The following is a 21,812-nucleotide window of genomic DNA, read 5'->3' on the forward strand; positions in this document are numbered from 1 at the left end:
CTGATAATCTTAACCGCCCTAAAATTCTCCCCTAATGGTTAATCCATTATAAAAGATTTGGAGACAGTTTTCCATTAAAAGGTGAACACAAATCTTTGTCAATAGAATAATAAGTTTGATATCTGCAGACTGATATTCAGCCTTTCCTTATAGCTCAGTCCCTCCAGCCCAGGAGGGTTAATATATTTAACACTCATGTTTAATCAACATATCTGCAGACCGATGTCCATGAATTGCTTGGAGTCAGGAGAGTTGCATTATATGGTTAATAGAAACAAAACATTTTCATTATAAGTTAGCCTGAGACTGTGACTTAATTGCGAAATCTGGGATATAAAAATGATCCTGGACCCTAGGAGCATAATTCTTCAAAGGAAGCCAATATAGAGAAACTAATTTGGGTCACTAGTGTTGCATCAATGTGGGAATTGGGAAGTTGTGAATATTGAAATGTCCAACTGCTTTGTATCCAAGTTTGTTTAATAAGTTTTGAAATCAGTACTACAAAGGTCAAAAATCGACGTGGTAGTAGGGAAAGATTTTTGATTGTTTGCATTTGGGACAAAATGAGAATAGTTTGTGTTTTAGTAGTTAAATAGATACCTGGATAAAATCAGAATTATTTAGAACCCATTCTACACTTGGTTGCTGAAACTCAGATTGACTAATTTTACTCTGTTGAACCTGGTATTTGTCACTTTCGATCTACCTCATGCTCCAGAACTTCATGCTCTGGTATCTGGTACTTTATATAAGCCAGTGTCAGAAGTGTGCTTCTGCCTCAAGCTACCATAAAAGGGCAGTGATATCAAATGTAATTTGAAAACAAAAACTGCTGTTAAGTATGATTTACTCTTGTGAAAGGATTTATTAGGAGTAACGACAGTTCAAGAATGTTATTCCATTGAGATGACTTATTATACAGCATTCTGTACAGTTACAATTCCACATAATTATATCAAAAATGTAAGTGCATTGGACAAAGATGAGATTCGTTCAGTAGTACCCAAGGAGAACTGACTTTATAGTCATCACTTGATAACAACAGAGGTTATGTTTAACTTACTCTCGAAACTTTTTTTAGAAAATAGCAGAAACAGCTTATAAGAACATAAGAACTAGGAGCAGGAGTAGGCAATTCAGCCCCTCAAGCCTGCCCTGCCATTCAATACAATCATGGCTGATCTCATTTTGGCCTCAACTCCCAATTTCCCACCCTCTCCCCATAACCTTTCAACCCGCTACTAATTAAAGATCTGTCTATCTCCTCCTTAAATTTATTCAGTGTCCCGGCATCCACTGCACCCTGAGGTAGTGAATTCCACAACCCTTTGAGAAAAATAATTCCTCCTCATCTCTGATTTAAATCTACCACCCCTTAGCCTAAAACTGTGGCCTCTCATTCTAGAATACCCCACAAAGGGAACCATCCGCTCCACATCTACTTTGTCTATCCTCTTTAGGATATGATATACCTCAATTAGATCTCCTCTCACCCTTCTAAACTCTAGCGAGTATAGTCCAAACCTGCTCAATTTCTCCTCATAAGACAAGCCCTGTATCTCTGGAATCAATCTAGTGAACCTCCTCTGAACTGCCTCCAATGCAACTACATCCTTCCTCAATTAAGGGGACCAAAACTGTGCACAATACTCTAGGTGTGGTTTCACCAATGCCTTGTACAGTTGCAACAACACTTCCCTATTTTTATACTCTATTTCTTTCGCAATAAATGCCAAAATTCCATTTGCCTTCCTTATTACCTGCTGTACCTGCATACTAGCTTTCAACGATTCATGAGCGAGGACACCCAGATCCCTCTGCACTTAGAGTACTACCCAACGAGTCACCGTGAGTCAGAAGGTTGTGGTTTCAAGTCTCACTGCAGGAATTTGGACGCAATCTAGACTGACATCCCAGTGTGCAGTGCTGAGAGAATGCAACATTGTTGCTGGTGCCATTTTTTGCATGATTCATCAAACTGAGCCCTACCCCCGCAATCCCTTCTCTCTAAGGTAGACATAAAAGATCCTAAGGCAGTATTGTGATTGCGTCCTGACTAATATTTTTCCCGTTTTTATGTTTAAAAAAAAATCTGAAACCGATTACCTGACAATTATCACATTGCTGTTTGTGGAGTTTGCTGTGTACATTTTGCTTTCCATGATTCTTGCATTATAACAGTTACTACATTTTAACAAGTGCTACATTTTTGAAAAGTACTTCATTGACTGTAAAGCACTTAAGAGATGCTCTGAGGTCGCGAAAAGTGTTCTATAAATGCAAGCCTTTCATTTATAAGACAATGCTAGAGATTGAGAAGTTGACATGTATCCACATCTTGTTAGGAACTGATAGTTGTGAGATTGTTATCCAATTATCAGTGTGATTTGGATGTAGACCTTATCTTACCCCTCAGCTTTTGTAATAAATTGTGGATTTTGTTCTCAGCTTTTTTTGGGTTTCCTTGGTCTTGAGATGGCTACTCCGGGCTCCAGCCATTGTCCTTTGTAACTGATTGTCCATGTGTATTCTTTTTTTATGCGTACCTAGCCTGATGGAAAATATTACAAACCTTGTTGGCCACCTTCCTGCTCAACATGATCCAGGCCAAGCATTTCAGTGAGTGGGATTCAAATCTACATTTGTCCCCTGCTTTGTGACAATTTTTTTGGTGTGAAATGGCAAATAACTTTGTCATGAAAGTACTCCCTGAGCGCACCAGGGGAGCCATAGGTTAAAATAGGAAACCTTTCTAAATTATTTCTACTCTGGTTTGAGGGGCTAGACAATTAATTTACAAACCCAATGCTGAACCTGCACCTCTAAACTTCTCCTGAGAGTAGGATCACTAATGCACCCCTGGAATTGCCCTGCTAACTAACGCTCATTCTCCAAGCTCGCATGCGAATCATAACCTTGCAGGAGAAATTTTAGAAATAGATCAGCCCACAAGTGAGGAGTTAAAACAAAGGGAGCGTGTGTGTTCATAGATCTCTGAAGGTGGAGGGGCACATTAGTGGGGTGGTGAAAAAGGCATATGGGACACTTGCCTTTACCAATCGAGGCATAGATTACAAAAGTAGGGACGTCATGTTGGAGTTGTATAGAACCTTAGTGAGGCCAGAGCTGGAGTAGTGTGTGCAGTTCTGGTGGCCATATTATAGGAAGGATGTGATTGCACTGGAGGGGTTGCAGAGGAGATTCACCAGTATGTTGCCTGGGATGAAACATTTAAGTTATGAAGAGAGGTTGGATAGACTTGGGTTGTTTTCGTTGGAGCAGAGAAGACTGAGGGGCGATAAAAACAAAAAAACTGCGGATGCTGGAAATCCAAAACAAAAGCAGAATTACCTGGAAAAACTCAGCGGGTCTGGCAGCATCGGCGGAGAAGAAAAGAGTTGACGTTTCGAGTCCTCATGACCCTTCGACAGAACTTGAGTTCGAGTCCAAGAAAGAGTTGAAATATAAGCTGGTTCAAGGTGTGTGTGTGGGGGGCGGAGAGATAGAGAGAGAGAGAGGTGGGGGGGTGGTTGTGGTTGTAGGGACAAACAAGCAGTGATAGAAGCAGATCATCAAAAGATGTCAACGACAATAGTACAATAGAACACATAGGTGTTAAAGTTAAAGTTGGTGATATTATCTAAACGAATGTGCTAATTAAGAATGGATGGTAGGGCACTCAAGGTATAGCTCTAGTGGGTTTTTTTTTTATATAATGGAAATAGGTGGGAAAAGGAAAATCTTTATAATTTATTGGAAAAAAAAGGAAGGGGGAAACAGAAAGGGGGTGGGGATGGGGGAGGGAGCTCACGACCTAAAGTTGTTGAATTCAATATTCAGTCCGGAAGGCTGTAAAGTCCCTAGTCGGAATCTGTTCCGATGATGCTGCATTCAAAAACAGTTCCTCTGACATGTCCTCCTTCTTCCTTAACCGAGGTTTTCCACCCACGGTCGTTGACAGGGCCCTCAACCGTGTCCGGCCCATCTCCCGCGCATCCGCCCTCACGCCTTCTCCTCCCTCCCAGAAACATGATAGGGTCCCCCTTGTCCTCACTTATCACCCCACCAGCCTCCGCATTCAAAGGATCATCCTCCGCCATTTCCGCCAACTCCAGCATGATGCCACCACCAAACACATCTTCCCTTCACCCCCCTTATCGGCATTCCGTAGGGATCACTCTCTCCGGGACACCCTGATCCACTCCTCCATCACCCCCTACTCCTCAACCCCCTCCTATGGCACCACCCCATGCCCACGCAAAAGATGCAACACCTGCCCCTTCACTTCCTCTCTCCTCACCGTCCAAGGACCCAAACACTCCTTTCAAGTGAAGCAGCATTTCACTTGCATTTCCCCCAACTTAGTCTACTGCATTCGTTGCTCCCAATGTGGTCTCCTCTACATTGGAGAGACCAAACGTAAACTGGGCGACCGCTTTGCAGAACACCTGCGGTCTGTCCGCAAGAATGACCCAAACCTCCCTGTCACTTGCCATTTTAACACTCTACCCTGCTCTCTTGCCCACATGTCTGTCCTTGGCTTGCTGCATTGTTCCAGTGAAGCCCAACGTAAACTGGAGGAACAACACCTCATCTTCCGACTAGGGACTTTACAGCCTTCCGGACTGAATAGTGAATTCAACAACTTTAGGTCGTGAGCTCCCTCCCCCATCCCCACCCCCTTTCTGTTTCCCCCTTCCTTTTTTTTCCAATAAATTATAAAAATTTTCCTTTTCCCACCTATTTCCATTATATAAAAAAAAACCCCCACTAGAGCTATACCTTGAGTGCCCTACCATCCATTCTTAATTAGCACATTCGTTTAGATAATATCACCAACTTTAACACCTATGTGTTCTATTGTACTATTGTCATTGACATCTTTTGATGATCTGCTTCTATCACTGCTTGTTTGTCCCTACAACCACAATCCCCCCCCCCCACCTCTCTCTCTCTCTATCTCTCCGCCCCCCACACACACACCTTAAACCAGCTTATATTTCAACTCTTTCTTGGACTCGAACTCAAGTTCTGTCGAAGGGTCACGAGGACTTGAAACGTCAACTCTTTTCTTCAAGACTGAGGGGCGACCTGATCGAGGTGTACAAGATTATGAGGAGCAAGGACAGGGTGGATGGGGAGCAGCTGTTCCCCTTAGCTGAATGGTCAGTCACGAGGGGACGTAAGTTCAAGGTGAGGGGCAGGAGGTTTAGGGGGATGTGAAGAAAAACCTTTTTACCCAGAGGGTGGTGACAGTCTGGAGTGCACTGCCTGGGAGGGTAGTGGAGGCGGGTTGCCTCACATCCTTTAAAAAGTACCTGGATGAGCACTTGGCACATCATAATATTCAAGGCAATGGGCCAAGTGCTGGTAAATGGGATTAGGTAGGTAGGGCAGGTGTTTCTCACATGTCGATGCAGACTCGATGGGCCAAAGGGCCTCTTCTGCACTGTGATTCTGTGACTACAACCTTCTGGAAAGAAACTGGGGGGTGGGGGGTGGGGTGAGGGGGGGTGGGGGGCAGACTTGTGATAAGAAAAATACTTTGTGGAATTTCTCTCAATTCCAGTTGTGACAAATTTTAAGATAGTTTTAAGCTGCAAATTCACGTCACTGCAAAGTCTGCATAGATGGACCAAGATTTCTGCCTGTGGATTACTCTTTGTACAATTTCATAGACATCTGTGCATTCTATGTACTGTCACTTGTTTCTGAGCCAAATGAAGCATCTACTGGGCTATGAAGAATCTCTTGGTAGAAAGTACCAGAATAAAAGTTCACTAATTGGTGCAATTTTGAATACAGAGTACCTTTACAGAATGAGCTTTTGGTATGTTATCTGGGGTAGGTTTTCCAAAATGTTGTCTTATCTCTTTGTAATGCATGTTTGAATTGTTATCAGAAAGATCAGAAAATCAGTCCACACTTGGGCAGTGATTTTGTCTGGCCATCATTGCCAAGTTTTTTTTGCACAAGATATTGTCATGTACCGAAGACGTGAAAGGGATCATAAACTGCTTAAATCAAACCCTACTTTTTGCTTATTTACAAAAGTGGTCTTTGCTGAACCGAAAGGTGGCTGCTGCAGATCACGTGATTCACAAGTTGGCTATAGTTTCTGGAAATTTCCAGCAGCAGTTACAGGACAAAAGCTCAGCCCTCGTTCTTGTGGAACTTCACACCTCTCATTCATTGATTTCATTACAATCAATGAAACCAGGGACCAGCAAATCTGTCACCCCAGCCTAGTCCCATAACAAATGGAGAACTATCGAAACTCACTGTAGCTTCAGAGATGCTGAAAGCCACCATCTCCTAAGGTGAACAATGGATTTTGACCAGAGGCAAAAAAACTGTTTTTTAGCCTTCAACTGACTCATTAATGGGCAACGTCACATGATGAAGCTTCTGCCCTACATTTCTAGACTCGTACCTCAGTCTGCTATCCAAACTCCAGCCTGTAAACATCAAAGCAGGACTCCAGGCTGACCAACAGTCTGCGTCAAGTCTAAGCTTCCTTGAAGCTTTTAAAAATTGGACCTCTCAGACAGAGGGATTGGGGAAACACACCACAGTCTATTTCAAAAATTAAAAACAGCCCTGCTTACGGACAGATGGCAAGAAAGTAAAGGAATTCAATTTTGCCTTTCCCTTTGTGTAACAATCTGTAAATTACTTAGTAAAGCAAATACAGCAACTTCAAGGTGCAAAATTCGGTTTACTACATTCGCACAGCTTTACGTTCAGACAAATTAGGTATAGTACAGGGTAGATTTTCTTTATTCATCCACGTGATGTGGCTGTCGAAGAGATTGAAATGGTATAGTCACCTGTTGTGGAGAGAGAGAGAGGAAATATGGTGAGGCAAATGATGGAGATGGGACTGCCAGGAAGGAGGAGAAGAAGAGGACCTAAGACCGGATGGAAAGATGAGGTGGCGAGAGACTTAAACGCAGTGAGATTGGAACATGATGGTTGACAGAAGCAGTTGGGGATGGGTTCTTGACCAGCATTGTGGCGACCCTAAGTAAAATGGGAGAAGCTGAAACGAGAAGAAATGTGGGCATTGTTGACAGTCCCTAATTACACTTGAGAAGGTGATGGTGAGCTACTGTCTTGAACCACTGCAGTCCATGTGGTGCAACTACACCCATAATGCTGTTAGAAAGGGAGCTCCAGAATTTTGACCTAGTGATGAAGTATGAATGGCAATTCATTTAAAAGTCAGGATGGTAGTGTTCCACACACCTGCTGCCCTTGTTCTTCTAGGTGATGTTAGACATGGATTTGGAAGGCACTGTCAAATAATCCTTGGTGAATTTCTGCAGTATATCTTGTAGATGGTACATGCTGCAGCCACTGAGCACTGGCAGTGGGGGGGCAGTGAATGTTTTGCTGATCAAGAAGGTTGCTCCTTGAGTTCTATTGGAGCTGCACTCATCCAGACAAGTGGAGAATATTCCATCACACTCCTGACTTGTGCTTTGTAGCTGGTAGGAAGGCTTTAGGGGGGCAGGATGTGACTTAGTGCAGAATATCCACCTACTGATCACCTCTTGTGGAAATAGAATTTGTGACTGTTTTAGTTAAGTTTCCAGTAATAATGACCCTCAAGATGTTAATAGTGGGGAATTCAGCAATGGTGCTGTCAGTTTCATGGGGAGGTGATTAGACTCCACCAAATTGGAGATGGTCATTGCTTAGCACTTGCATAGCATGAATGTTATATGTTAATGTGTTAATAACCTAAATTAGTTTTTCTTTATTGGCTTCCTTTGAAGAAATATGCTCCTAAGATTCTTTACCCCAGGATCATTTTTAAACTCCAAATTTAGCAATTAAGTCTCAGTTTCAGGCTAACTTATGACAAAAATGTTTCCTTTCTATTAACCATTTAATGCAACTCTCTTGACTCCAAGCAATTCTGGACATCAGTCTGCAGCTGTGCTTATTTAACACGGGTGGGCTGGAGGGACTGAGGAAAGGTTGGATAGCCTGGGATTGTTTTCCTTGGAGCAGCGAAGGTTGAGAGAGAACCTAATAGAGGTGTATAAGATTGAGAGGCATAGATAGGGTGGATAGGAAGGCACTTTTTCTGTTAGTTCAGGGGTCAATAACCAGGGGGCATTGATTTAAGGGAAAAGGTAGAAGGCTAAGAGGGGAGTTGTAGAGAATTTTTTTTCACCCAGAGGGTTGTGGGAGTCTGGAACTCACTGCCTGAAATGGTGGTTGAGTCAGAAACGCTCATAACATTTAAGAAGTATTTAGATATTCACATGCATTGCCATAGTCTCTGGGGTTATGGGCCAAGCACTGGAAAATTGGATTAGTGTTCTCAGATCTTAGTTGACTGGACAGATACGATGGGCTGAATGGCCTCCTCCTGTGTTGTAAATGTCTGAGTGTTACTTGCCACTTATCAGTCCAAGCCTGAATGTTGTCCTCACAGGCAGCAAGATCTGAACGGATTGCTTCATTATTCTGAGGAGTTGCGTATAGTACTCAATACTGTGCAATTATCAGCAAATACCCCTGCTTCTGATATGATGAAGAGAAGGCCATTAATGTAGCAACTGAAGATTCATCCTAGCATACTGCCCAGAGGAACTCCTGCAGTGTTGTGCTGGGGCTGAGATGATTAGCCTGCAACATCCACAACCAATTTTCTTCTTGCTAAGTATGAATCCAGCCAGTGAAGAGTTTTCACCCTGATTCTCATTGACTTCAATTTTAGAGTGCTTGATGCCACACTATTCAATGCTGCCTTGATGTCACATTCATCTCATCTCTGAATTTCAGCTCTCTTGCCCATGTTTGGACCAAGGTTGTTATCAAGCCTTGATCCAAATTGAGCATCAGTGAATAAATTATTGGTGATAGCTTGGTAGCATTGTTGTTTACACGTTGCATTACTTGCTGCAGATTTGAGAGTAGATTGGTGGGGATTGCTGCAATTGGATTTTTTTCTTGCCTTTTGTGGGTGGAGCATATATAAGCAGTTTTCCACATTGTCAGCTAGAGGCCAATGTTGTAGCTGTATATGAACAGCTTGGCTAGCTGTGGAGCACAAGTTTTTTCACAGCCACGATGTTGTCGGGGCCCCTAACCTTTGTGGTATCCAATGCGCTCAGCCATTTCTTGATATCATGTGGAGTGAATTGAATTGTCTGAAGGCTGGCAGATGCAGCATAATAATCTGTATACACTGCACCAGAAATCTGCTTTAATTCCATCCTCTGAGGTTCAGGCCTATTGCACTGGTATGACTTGTTAATCCCTACACAAGCTGTTCTTCTGGTCTATTCTATTTCTCTTCCCTCTGCTAGTTTTCTGCTGGAAATGGTAGGTTTTGGTTGTTGATGGCATTCTATCTTGCATTGATATCTTGCTTTTCAACCATGCATTAACCTGAAAACTGAGAGTAAGGAGCAGCTGAGGCAAAGCCAGTCTTTGCTTAATGTCCAGACCTCCAGGGTTCACTGGACAACAGTCAGGCCTTGCTAGAATTTTTTCTCTCTCTCCATTTCATTCTTCCTCACTTTCTCCCGCGAATTGAGATAATTTGTGCCCCTATTGCTGCTCCAGCTGACATTGGTTAGGACAGCAAGGTTAGCCAACTTAATATAGACCTGGCATTGAATTTGGCACCCCCTTGACCTGTATGGCTATATAACTTTGTGTTTTTTAGTAAACAAAAGGTTGTTTTTGCAATTAATTCACTGCTTTGCAGTCCACTTAGCATTATCAAAAAGTTATTTGTCCAAAGCACAGCCAGCCACAGGGAGAGTGCACACCTGTTAGGGAGAAAAATCATTTAATTTGAAATGTTAACTCTGTTTCTGTCTCCACAGATGCTGCCAGAACTGCTGAGTTTTACTAGTACCTTCAGTTTTATTTCTGTTTTAATTGATCTATGAGGGCAGGACTATGTCATGCCTCCAGTTGCTTACTGAGCATTGCTGGCACTGTACCCTCTAGGCAGACTGCAGGTCATTGCAGATGGGTCTCTTTCTTGGAGAAATGCCTTATTTTGAAGGAACTTGTTTGAGTTCTGTCTGTCCTTTTAGTTCAGACAGAAGTGGAACACATATCTATCCATACTCCTTCTGTTGTAAGTAGCTATGTGACTGAGCTGTTGCAGCTAAGCAAGTCCAATCCAAGTGTTCAGCTTTGTTAGCCAAACCTGTTATTTTGTTTTATCAAACAGGAATCCAATGTATTACTTTCTAGAGTTAAGGTACAAATCTAGCCAGGTGCAGAGGAAAGTTTTCTCTTCTATTCAGCTACATCACCTCAGATGCACATCCCTCACATTGCACCAAGGTGCTTTTCTGCTTCCCACTGTTTGTTGCAGTAATTGTCCTGTGGCCCTGAAATGAGTTTGCTGATTCATGCTTCACTTGAGGGAGGTGGGGGCAGAGGGGGTGGGGTGGGTGCAATATTGTAACTCTTTCGAGTACAAACCCGTTTCCATCTGTTTCAGGTGAAGTTACATTGTTTCATAGTTTGCCATTGTGAGATTTGAACTCCTGATACTCTTTTGAGTAAACCTGTTTCCATCTGTTTCAGATGAAGTTACATTGTTTCATAGTTTGCCATTGTGAGATTTGAACTCTTGATCTTGGGGTTACAAACCCAGTACCATAACCACTTGGCTATTTAGGCCAGGCTGTGCAATATTGTACTTTAGCTCCATATCAACGAGGAACAGGATTTAGACATGGGACCCTTTCATCCCACTGTTCTGCATTTGAGGGCACCAGTATTAAATCCACCTGTTACAATAGGATTTTAAAAACACTCCATGGAGTTTTTTTTTAATTGTAAATCAACTTTTTTTGGCTTTTCTGTATAAGCAGGAGAAATCAATGGGAACGAATTGAATACCAAATCTGCAGTACCATTGGGCTACTTATAACTGAGCCTAGGAATAATTATAGCAATGGGACATGAAAAGCAAAAGCAAATTAATGGACTTCCCTCCCAATAACCTTGTTAATTGAAATTATCCCTTTGCTGCCTTCAGATCTATTTGAGTCCTTGACTAAACATTCTCTCGTTTTCAGGCTTTTGTCTTTCCAGTTATGTCTAAGAACAAATCTCTCACTGAAGCATTGGATATTTAAGCAGAGATTGAAAATACAATTTTGCGTTGGTAGCCTGCCAAGTTTCGATACCTAGGTATTTTGCTTGATGTCACCAGAAACGTTTGTAGCTAAACGTGCTTTGTGCCACTAGGCTTTTGTTCCCACTTTAGCTGGCTGAGGAGTGATCTGATCAAATTTTTGAGGATGTCAGGGGGAACTAATAGAAACTAACAACCCTATTTTTGCTGGCTGAGGCATCTAGGACTAGGGGACATTACTTAGTTGTTAGAGCCAGTTAATTTAGGAAATAATTATCCTCGTAAAAAGTGGTAGAATCGCTCTCCTGCAAACTGGTTGATTCTAGGTCAATTGTTAATTTTAAATCTGGGATTGATAGATTTTTGTTAACCAAAGGCATTGATGGATGCCGGTCACAGGTGGGTATGTGGAGTTAGTTTGTAGATGAGCTATGGAATAGCAGGGCAGACTCGGGGCTAAATGGCCTACTGTTGTTCCTGTGTTCGGTGGTTATATGCTGATTCTAATGCACCCTCATGGCAGTCAGACCCATTTTAAAATGTAAGCAATGTTGAAATGTATGTTTTGTCATTGGGATTGCAAAATGTCTATTTATATCTGTGCCAAGCATCCCTGGGTCAGTTATAGCATAGCCCACTCTGCTCCAGTGTGACTCAGTCCCCAGCCTCCAAACATCTCTTACTGCACCTCTTATTCCATTTCTCACATTAGCTATCCTGTGGCCTGAGTGATATTGACATTTACCACCACAAGTTACATACATATAATGCCTTTAACATGTTAAAACGTCCCAAAGCAATTCACAGAATCAGAATCTCACTGCAGAAGAGGCCCTTTGGCCCATTGAGTCTGCACCGACACGTGAGAAACACTGTATTACACAGCAGAATTACCAAACGAAACTTAACATGGAGGGGCATAATGACCAAAAGCTTGATCAAAGAGGTATGTTTTAAGAAGCACCCTAAAGGTGGAGAGAGACAGGCAGATAGGGTTAAGAAGGGAATTCCAGAGCTTGGAGCTGAGGCAACTGAAGTCTCAGCTGCCAATGGTAGAGTAATTGGGGGTGCACAAGTGGCCAGAATTGGAGGAGCGCTGAGATCTACAAAGATTGCGGGGCTGTCGGGGTTTAGGTTACAGAGATAGAAGCAGTGGGAGTGAGGCCATGAAGGGATTTGGACACGGAATATTTTACCGAGGCCCTAATCTAACCTTAGCTTCATTTGAACACTGAGGCCCACAGCATTTTATATTTTTTAAATCCTGTGTAAACTGCAGATATTCACTGCAGTTCTTAAGTACTATCTTCCATATGGTGTAAAAGTGACCAAAAACCTGGCTACTTGTGCACGAATGTGCGTTAAGGTAATGTGTATATCAGGAGTAGAATGCAACAGCTGCATAAGGCCAGAGCCGTGCTCAGAACCCAAATCCTGATCTTAAGAACCTTGGGAAAAATGTTTTATTTTCAAATCTTGAGGATAGCATATTGATTAATCTCAGTCAATTGATAATTATTGTATTTTTTAAATGTACAAAAAGTGATAGAACTCCGAGTTTAGAAACTCACTCCAGTGTGCTATCTATTAGCCAGATTCTGCAATTCATTGTTACTCGACTGTTTACATCTAGGGTTTCCATTTTAAATGTTTACATTAGGGGATTTAGAGTTTGCATAAAAGAGTAATCAAAAATTGAGAACAGGCATTGTGTACATACATAGGTTTTAATAAAGCTCTTTGTCATTTGAATTTTTAAAACTTTTTTGGTTTCTCTATTACTGTATACTTAGTTGTGACTGTGCTCTGCACATTCCAGTGAAGTGAATGTTGCAAGCGCTACAGTATGTGTAGGAACTTGTTCAGTAAAGCTAACAATTGTACAGAATAGCTGAATTGGTTCCTAAAGAAGTTTCCATTCCCTCCTGTTTTAAATTCTTTAATACTTAATAAGCAGATGGGTACTTCTAGTTAGATTTCCCTGTGCAATAAAATGAATCAAGTGGTTTATTTATGTCTGTTCTTGATGTTGAGGTATAATGGAGTTGGGTATATTTCGTGGAGTTGAAAAGAACATTACTGGGGAAGTTGCTGAATTTTTCTGCTCCGGATATATTTCCAGTGCAATAAAGGTACTTCAACATCCTCAAAAGCCAACAGTCGCGTATAGTGATCAGTAAAGAGACATGTCCAGCTACATTATCGGTTAACTACAAATCCAAAATATCTTAATGTGGCCGGTTACAAAGAGCACAACAATTTACTTTTCTTTATATTTTAACTTGTGCACACATCACAGATTTCTAAAACACTAATCTATTCCTATTTATTTCTGTGTAGTAATGTTCTGACCTATTTAATTCCTACTTCAAATGAATTTCAGCAAATTATTCTTTCACCTAAGGAAGCTTTGAGTACATAACATTAATAATTCCTACTCCACATTTCTTATGTACCCTTTTTCCATTTCAGTACCTAACATTGTGACTTATTCTTGTTAAATTATGTGTACAGTTATTTTCTGTTATTGTATTCTAAGCTAATTTACAAATAAACAATTTCTGTTATAACCTGTCTAGAGTTAAGAATATTCTCAGTTTAGGGCTGCATTGACTGCTTTATCACTACATTTCTACTGCCCTCCCTCCAGCTGGGTTTGTCAAGTCACCCTTGTCAGAAACTAAGCTGACAGGCGACACCTTTGAGCTGTACTGTGATGTGGTAGGGAACCCCACACCAGAGATCCAGTGGTGGTATGCTGAGGTCAACAGGGGCGACTCATTCATACAACTGTGGGATGGTGCTTGGAAGCGGCGGGTTTCAATAAACACAGCTTACGGCAGCAATGGAGTGAGTGTGCTGCGTGTCAATAGGTTGGGCCTGGAAGATACGGGGACTTACGAGTGCAGGGCCAGCAACGACCCCAGGCGGAACGACCTCCGACAAAATCCAGCCATTACCTGGATACGAGCCCAGGCCACTGTTGTCATCCTACCAAGTGAGTACTACGTATAGTGGTACCATAGTAGTTCTTGCTGGTCAGCAAGACCTTGCTCCTTTCCTATTGTCTTTTTTTTTTAGATTTTCCCACCACCCTTCTCCACTTATGATGTTGTAGACCCGCATTCCCCTTCAATAGTCTAGAAATGCCTCGAATATTGCACTTTGTCTTACCTATCCTCTTCATGATGCCTCTAGGTTGTGCAACTTAACTCCTGTTAGAAAATCCCAGTATTTAAACCACTTTACTCTGCCTACGTTAACCATTGTAATGTGTCTGACCCACAAATTCCTTACCTGCTAAGTAACCATCCCCCACCCTCCCATTTTGCCCATGAACACTCCCTTGAGAAGTTTTGTTTTTATACGTCTTTTATTGAGCCTTTTAGTGTGCTTGAGATGTAAACCTAACCAGACTTGGTTTTCTTTAAAGCAGCCGTAGCCAGCCACTAGAGTGCTGATGAATATCTTGTGTGGGTGTATGTGTGAGAGGTTTATTCTTGTGTACTATATGCTGGATGTGGGACAGACAGCATAGCGAACTGCAAAGGGAGGTGCTCTGAATGCTAATGGGTTTCTGTGGCTGCAGGACTAAAAAAAAAGATGCAGTGACACAGTTCCAAAAACAGTTTTAAAAATGATAGCTGAGGACGAGTACTCATTAGACCTAGCATACGCTCTATCCAAGTAATAGAATATTAAATATTTCACTGAGCATTTAATTTAACAGCCACATCAGTGATACTGTTATTGAAAATGACTTGGTGGATGCTTAAATTGTATCTGCTCTTTTTTCCCTGCCACCTGAGGACAGAGTAAATAACACTGGTCAGAAATGTTTGAGGTTGGACTAGTTTTGAAATCATTTTTAAGTGCCTGACTGATCTAACAGTAAACTGTCAGACATCTCATGTGTTCAAAAAGAGAATTTGTACTCAAAAAGCCGTTGAAAGAAATGCCTTCCATGCATAATGGCCAACCATATCTTTTTATTGCTGTGCTGAAAATAGTTTTTATGTTATTTTGTTCGCTAAAAGCTTACAAATAATCTGCCACATGCTCTGTCTCTCCAGTTAAGCAACTGCCTTGAGACCACCCCAGTGTAAAACTTTTGAGAGAAAAGTAAAATTGCATTTTTGATCTGGCAGACAGGTTTCAATTTGTGAAAAACTGCATGGATTTAGAACTGTTGGCATACTCTAGCGCATATATACTTTTGAGAGGAAGGATATATATTTTTAAAAAAGAACCATGAACTCAAACTTTGCTCTTAAGGTAATATTTTAAGTGAATGCAGAGGAATTCATCCAGGATACTAGATGGTAGGAGTATGAGTCTAGCATTGCATGGTTCTTGAATTAATACCACTAGATCTAACTATTGATTTAATAATGATCCTTTTGAGTGCATAGCCACAGTAACTCGTCATTATACTAATCAAGGAAGCATAACGTTGATATGAACCGAGCATAAAGATATTTTTGTGCTACTTTAAGGAAAAAAATAGGGGCCACTGATGGTTTGTGGAACTTAAATGCTATTCATATTTCATTGTCTATTGTGCGCCTTATCCACATGATCATGCTTGGGTTCAAGAATCTAAATTATTCCATGAAAGTGATAGGAGTTGCATCAGAGAAGCCTTTTCTTTCACAATGTTTTATTTTTTATTAGACATATTTAAGGCTACAGCCAGACTGCCACTTCCATGTCGATGTACTTTAGAATGTACATGAATGCAAAAGTGCAAGATAAACCCAAATGATTGATGTTGTAAAGTGTTGAAGTACCACTGAGACTCTCACATAGTTTATGTACACTCTTAGTACAGTTATAGCTATAACCTGAGTTTAAAAATTTACCTCCTGGCATAAAGTAATCTGGAGCCAAAATAGGTAAACCTGCTTGAGAAATTTGTTGATACTTTGGTGGAGACTAAAATGGAGTTCATGCTGCAATGTGAAACTTTTGTGCTGCCAACCAGTGAGCTGTATTTGCTTTTTAGAGCACTGTGCTATGGGCTATAATTACATTCTTATTTTAGCAGATGATGTTGCTACTTGCTAGGTTTTGTACTTTTCAGAACAGAAAACTTGCTGGTTAATGCCTGCATTTAAAATGGTGAACAGAGAAATGTGACACAAATCCATTAAACCTTGCCCACTAACATTATCAACAGTGATTTTGGTCCTTGTGTTTTTTTTAAGGAAAGATTACTGTTGCAAATTAATTGCATTCTGCACCAGCAACTGCTTTAATCCTTTGTTTTTCAGTAGTATTGGTAAGTTGCTTAATGATATCAAAAATAAGGAGGAGAACACAGCCTTTCGGAATGGTGAGTAGGCATTGAAGATGGTGACCCTGTTGTTGAGAATTCTCTTTCCTAACCCAACCACCACCCACCCCTCCCCCAACTTTCTCTCATTTTTCCATCCCACAGAGTAGAACACAAAGTGACCACACTCTCATTATTCACCATTTCCGTCTTGAAAGTCACCAGCTCTTTAGATTTGTTCTGTGCACTGGTATCTCCCTTACAGTGGCAGTATATCTCCTCTGAATTTTAATGGGATCACTTCTTTTAAATGCAATGCCCATAATATATAATTTTAATTGTTCAATAGATCTTGAGACAAATACAGTATCCCTTTTTGTAAGTCAGCTGGGGTTGAGATTCAGAAATCTGGAAAAGGCTAATTTGTGCTGAGTTGCCAGAAATTGTAGCTTCTTAATATAGAAATTCTGGAGTGTCAAGTATGGTATGTGGACTTTTTCAATAAGGGATCCCACTGCAAATAGTGGCATGTTCCCAATGAACCCCTGTGTGGAAAAATAATAACATAGAATCAAAATTATTTTTATAGTTAAATAATGGAAAAAAATATCGGCTGCAGAGCTATCAAGACACTGCTCGAGACATGATATGGGCATGAGTGGGAATCTGATATTGTGCCCTCCATTCCTCTAACTTTAATTGCATTGGAAACCTCAATTGATGAGAAGGGAAAATATTTTGAACATTGTATTCACAGGGTTGAATTAACTTCTTTTGAAGCTACAGTAGAGGTTAAAAAATAAAATTAGCAAGTTTAACTTCTATATGTTCAAAGCTCAGCCTATTGAAATCCAAAAGAGATGCTGTATGTCTGAAATTAAATGATCAGAATTTGGCTGTGTGGTTTCCTCTACTTTGCAGTCCGTTATGATGCCTGCCATGCAGTCCAGTAAAAATATCAAATGCGGAAATTAACTGACCTATAAAGTTGCTATGAATTATTTTTAATACCATTTGATGCTGCAAACGTTTGTGTGTGTGTGTTTAATTTTGACCATTTCAAGTAGGTTTGCAGGAAGGAAATAATAAAATAAATAGCTTAACTTTGAGTGGTGAATCCTATACAGCTTTGAACTGTTGGTGCTTTGCAAACTTTGGCCCTGGCCAGTTTCTTTTCTTCATTCTGTCCGGCTGCAACATGTTCAATACTTACTTTACCAATTAAAAAAAACACTTTGTCCTTGTACCACTGTTCGGTTTTTTTTATTGCTAATGGAAATGCCGGAAGTAAGTAGAAACTTTCTGCAGATTAGAAAGAGTTATGCAAACCTTTTTTCGGGCTCAGGCTGATTAGAATATAAAATGCATTACCACAAGAAGCTATTGATATTTAAGAAGTCAGGTGAAGATCTGATAAATATTGCAGGCTACGAGGAAAGAGTGGGAGGGGTGGGTGCGGCGGGCGGGTGAGTGATTGAGGGTGAATTGGGTTAGAGTAGTTAGATCCAATGTAGTACCAGCACAGTCAGGATATACTGAATAGCCTCAGTTACTGTAATTATGATATCCACAGTATAGTTCTGCACCTCAGCCAGTATAATGATGAGCTAACTCTCTTAATTGCTACTTCTGAAGATGAAACTATATTGGGAGATCAAGTGAAATTAGCATACATACTAAGGTGAAGGGCAAACTTCTGTTGTTAAACTCAAGGCAGTTCAGTGATCTTAATTTCGACTGTTTGTAATTGATTAGACTCCATAATTTGTGCCAGAAACCAAAATAATTTTTTTAGAAAGAAGATGATGAGAACTGAGATTCACATTGGTATAGTCAATCTGGAGGTTACTAAAGCATGAATAAAAGTTGAGGCAACAATATATGTGCTGAGGTAGGGTAGAGTCAGGTTCTGGAAGCGGAAGTAGATGGTCTTCATGATGGAGTGGATTAAAAAGTCATAAGCTGCTTCTGCATTCTGATCTCATTTGTAATTAACAATTTCCTTGTGTGACACTAAAGGGACCCTGCCCCAGCTGAGGAGAATAATGTAATGTGCATTAAATGGTAAATAGGTTTTGCCATTAAGCATTTGACTTGCCATCTAAAATGTCTGGGGCTTGGCTGATGTCCAACACATTTCTCAAAGACCCAATTTAGTCTTGAAGGAAGTAAGCCAGTTATTGACCTAGATCTTCAACTGACTAACCTGTACCTGAGGAAATTACATTAATTGTTTAATTTATAGCTAGCTAGATTCAGAAGGAGTACTTCTTGAGCATTGATTTTAAAGGGAAGGTATAGTTTAACATCTAAACCTGTACCACCATGTCAGATAAGCAACCAAGCCATACTGCAGACCTTGGATCACCCATGGACAACTCTGATGGTCAGTGTTTTTATAACATTTTTGTACTTGTTAAACCTTTTGGATCTAGTTACAAAACCCTTCTCGTTCCAGTGCAGAAATGGCGGAGAAAAAATGTTTGTGGATTGATAGCAGGAAATTTAAGTCTTGGTTGCCAAGATTTGGATGCTATTTGACTGCTTGTTGAGTACAAATTCGTGATGAAGTATTGGTGATGTGAGCATTCCTCCTATCCAATATCCCTTTTGTTAAAACTGTTTGCATCTTAATTGATTTTATTCCTTACAATTAGTGGAAAAACAAAGTTTTAATTAATATCTGTCAATGGGCTGAATGGCCTTTCGCTATGCCGTTACTTTTCTTTGGTTCTATCTTTGTTTCATAAAACAGTTCCTCAACTGTTACTTGATAAAATCTACTTCAAACTCCCAACCAATACAGGTTAAAATGTATTAATATTTCACTTAACCCTTTTGAGAACAGTTTTTTTGCTACCAAATAGTGAGTGAATTAAAAATGTTCAATAAAATATGCATTTATTTTTATTTTTTTATTAACCACAGAAAGAGACTGCAAATCTCATGAATTGAATTTTACTTTCTGAAATTGATCATTCTCTGTTCATGAGGGATTAACTTCACTGTTGGCTTGAGTGCTGTTAAAATCCATCAATAATCTGCTCCCATCTGGATGTTGTTTTTATAATCATGTTTCGATATCAGTAAGTGGACATTTGGCTAGCAGCAGAGCCAGTGTGGCATGGTGTGATGTGACTATGCTGTTTTCGTCACGGGGGCCATTCCGGTCAACATTTTTACAGAACAGTTTTTTTTCCTACATTTTTAGATAGATAAATAACCCTGAAGTCTCAGCTTTCTTAGTGTTTACCTAATCTGGTAGCAACAAATCTGTCCATCGCCTGAACTATTTCCAAATTCCTATTTAACATAGCACTTTATAGTGAAGGGCATATTTGTGTTTTTGTAGCAAAAAGTACTTACTTGCTAATATTTAGTAATGAATATTTGTCAGCTGTCCATTGACAGAATCTTAATAGTCACTCTAAGAAATTAATAATACAGTACAGCAGTCTGTTGAACGAATGTGTTTCTGAATGGCTGGAATTGACTGCATTTGTTGTCCGCCTAGCAGCAATTTTATGTTCACTAACTACTTTTATTTTGCTCTGTATTTCAGAGCCAAAGATCACTTCATCTGAAGACATTGTTTTAAAACAGCCAAGCCCACCCATCTTCCTATTTTGTAACCTGACCTTGGCACCAACTCCCAGCAATGGCAGTTTTTGGATGAAAGATGGAGAAGAGATTTCTGGGACCAAGAGTTCTACTGCTGCAAACAGCACAGAGCACAAGTGAGAACTAAGACTTCGGAATTATGTAATCAATTAGAGTGGCACTTTGGAAATGAGGGAGTGAATAAATAAACTTTGTCAGATCCCTCTATATTTCAAAGAGAAGTTGTGGAGATCTTTTCCTTTGATGAATAAAGTAAAATGTTGTAGATTCTATGGTTGGATGCATTATGTAGAGTATCTGTGAGGATGGATAGCTTGGCCTTGAATACGAATATTTATTTTCATTCTAGGAATGTGGGCATCACTGGGAAAGTCAGCATTTGTTGCCTATCCCTAAATGCCCTTGAGAAGTAGCGGTGAGCGGCTGCCTTGAATTGCTACAGTTCATGTGATGTGGGTACACCCACAGTGCTGTCAGGGAGGGAGTGCCAGGATTTTGACCCAGCAACAGTGAAGGAACAGTGATACGGTTCTGGGTCAGGATGGTGTATGGCTTGGAGGGGAACGTAGTGCTCCCATACACCTGGAACGTGGAGTGGAATGTAGTGATCCCATACTCCTTCTACCCTTGTCCTTCTAGGTGGTAGAGGTCGCATGTTTGGATGTTGCTGTCGAAGGAAGCTTGGCAAATAGATGTACTGTATCTTGTAGATGGTACGCACTGTGTGCTGTTGGTGGAGGGAGTAAATGTTGAAGGTGGGGAATGGGCCACCAAGCAAGGGGGTTGCTTTGTTCTGAATGGTGTCTAACTTCTTGAGTTCTGTTGTAGCTGCGCTTATCCAAACAAGTGGACCATATTTCATCACACTCCTGACTTGTGCCTTGTAGATGATGGACAGGCTTTGGGAAGTTGGGAGCTGAGGTCCTCACCATAGAATTCCCAGCTTCTGACCCTGGCTCTTGTAGCCACAGTATTTATATGGCTGGTCCAGTTCCATTTCTGGTGAATGGTATCCCCAAGAAAATTATGATAATTATCCTCTTTAGCGATGAGACAGTTGCTGCCAGGCACATTTGTGGCTTGAATGTTACTTATCAGCCCAAGCCTGAATGTTATTAGGTCTTGCTGCATGTGGGCATGGAGTATATGCATATGGCACTGAACACTGTGCAATCATCGGCAAACATTCCTACTCTGACATTGTGTTGGCGGGAAGGTTATTGATACAGCAGCTGAAGTTGGTTGTGCCTAGGGCACTATACTGAGGAACTCTTGCAGTGATGTCCTGAAGCTGAGATGATTGGCCTCTGACAACGACAACCATTATTTTTTGTGCTTGGTATGCTTCCAGTCAGCGGCAAGTTTTCCCTGATTCCCATTGACTTCAGTTTTGCTAGGGCTCCTTGATGCCACACTCAACCGTGATGTCAAAGGCAGTCACTCTCGCTCGATTCTGGAATTCAACACTGACCATATTTGGGTAAGGTTGTAATAAGATATGGAACTGAGTGGCCCTGGCTGAAACCAAATTCTGCAAAGGTGAGCAGGTTGTTGTTGAGTAATGCCACTTGATAGTACTAATACCAGTGTCCCTCGAGTACCTTTCCCAAATAACTGATCTTCATGTTTAAGATTAGAAGGTAAGTGGCATTTTGACTTTTGGGGGTTATTAGAGATGAATGAGATCATGTTTCCTTGATATCTAGTTGAAGTTAAATGAATAGCAGTCAAGAGTTGGAAACCTAATTTTTGTTCCTCCCCACCCTCTGAGTCTGGAAAGCTAAGGTA

At 40.8% G+C, this 21,812-nt stretch overlaps 1 protein-coding gene across 2 annotated transcripts in view; it reads left to right on the plus strand.

Moving 5' to 3' along the window:
• The window catches only part of LOC121272124 (neuroplastin-like), a 66,841-nt gene that overhangs the window by 12,294 nt on the left and 32,735 nt on the right, over nt 1-21,812 (plus strand). For both annotated transcript variants that reach the window (XM_041178603.1, XM_041178604.1), the window contains exon 2: nt 19,966-20,140. In XM_041178603.1, coding sequence (XP_041034537.1) covers nt 19,966-20,140 — 175 coding nt within the window. The remainder of the gene's footprint in view (nt 1-19,965; nt 20,141-21,812) is intronic.

Source organism: Carcharodon carcharias, chromosome 32, assembly GCF_017639515.1.
Source record: "Carcharodon carcharias isolate sCarCar2 chromosome 32, sCarCar2.pri, whole genome shotgun sequence".
NCBI lineage: Eukaryota > Metazoa > Chordata > Chondrichthyes > Lamniformes > Lamnidae > Carcharodon > Carcharodon carcharias.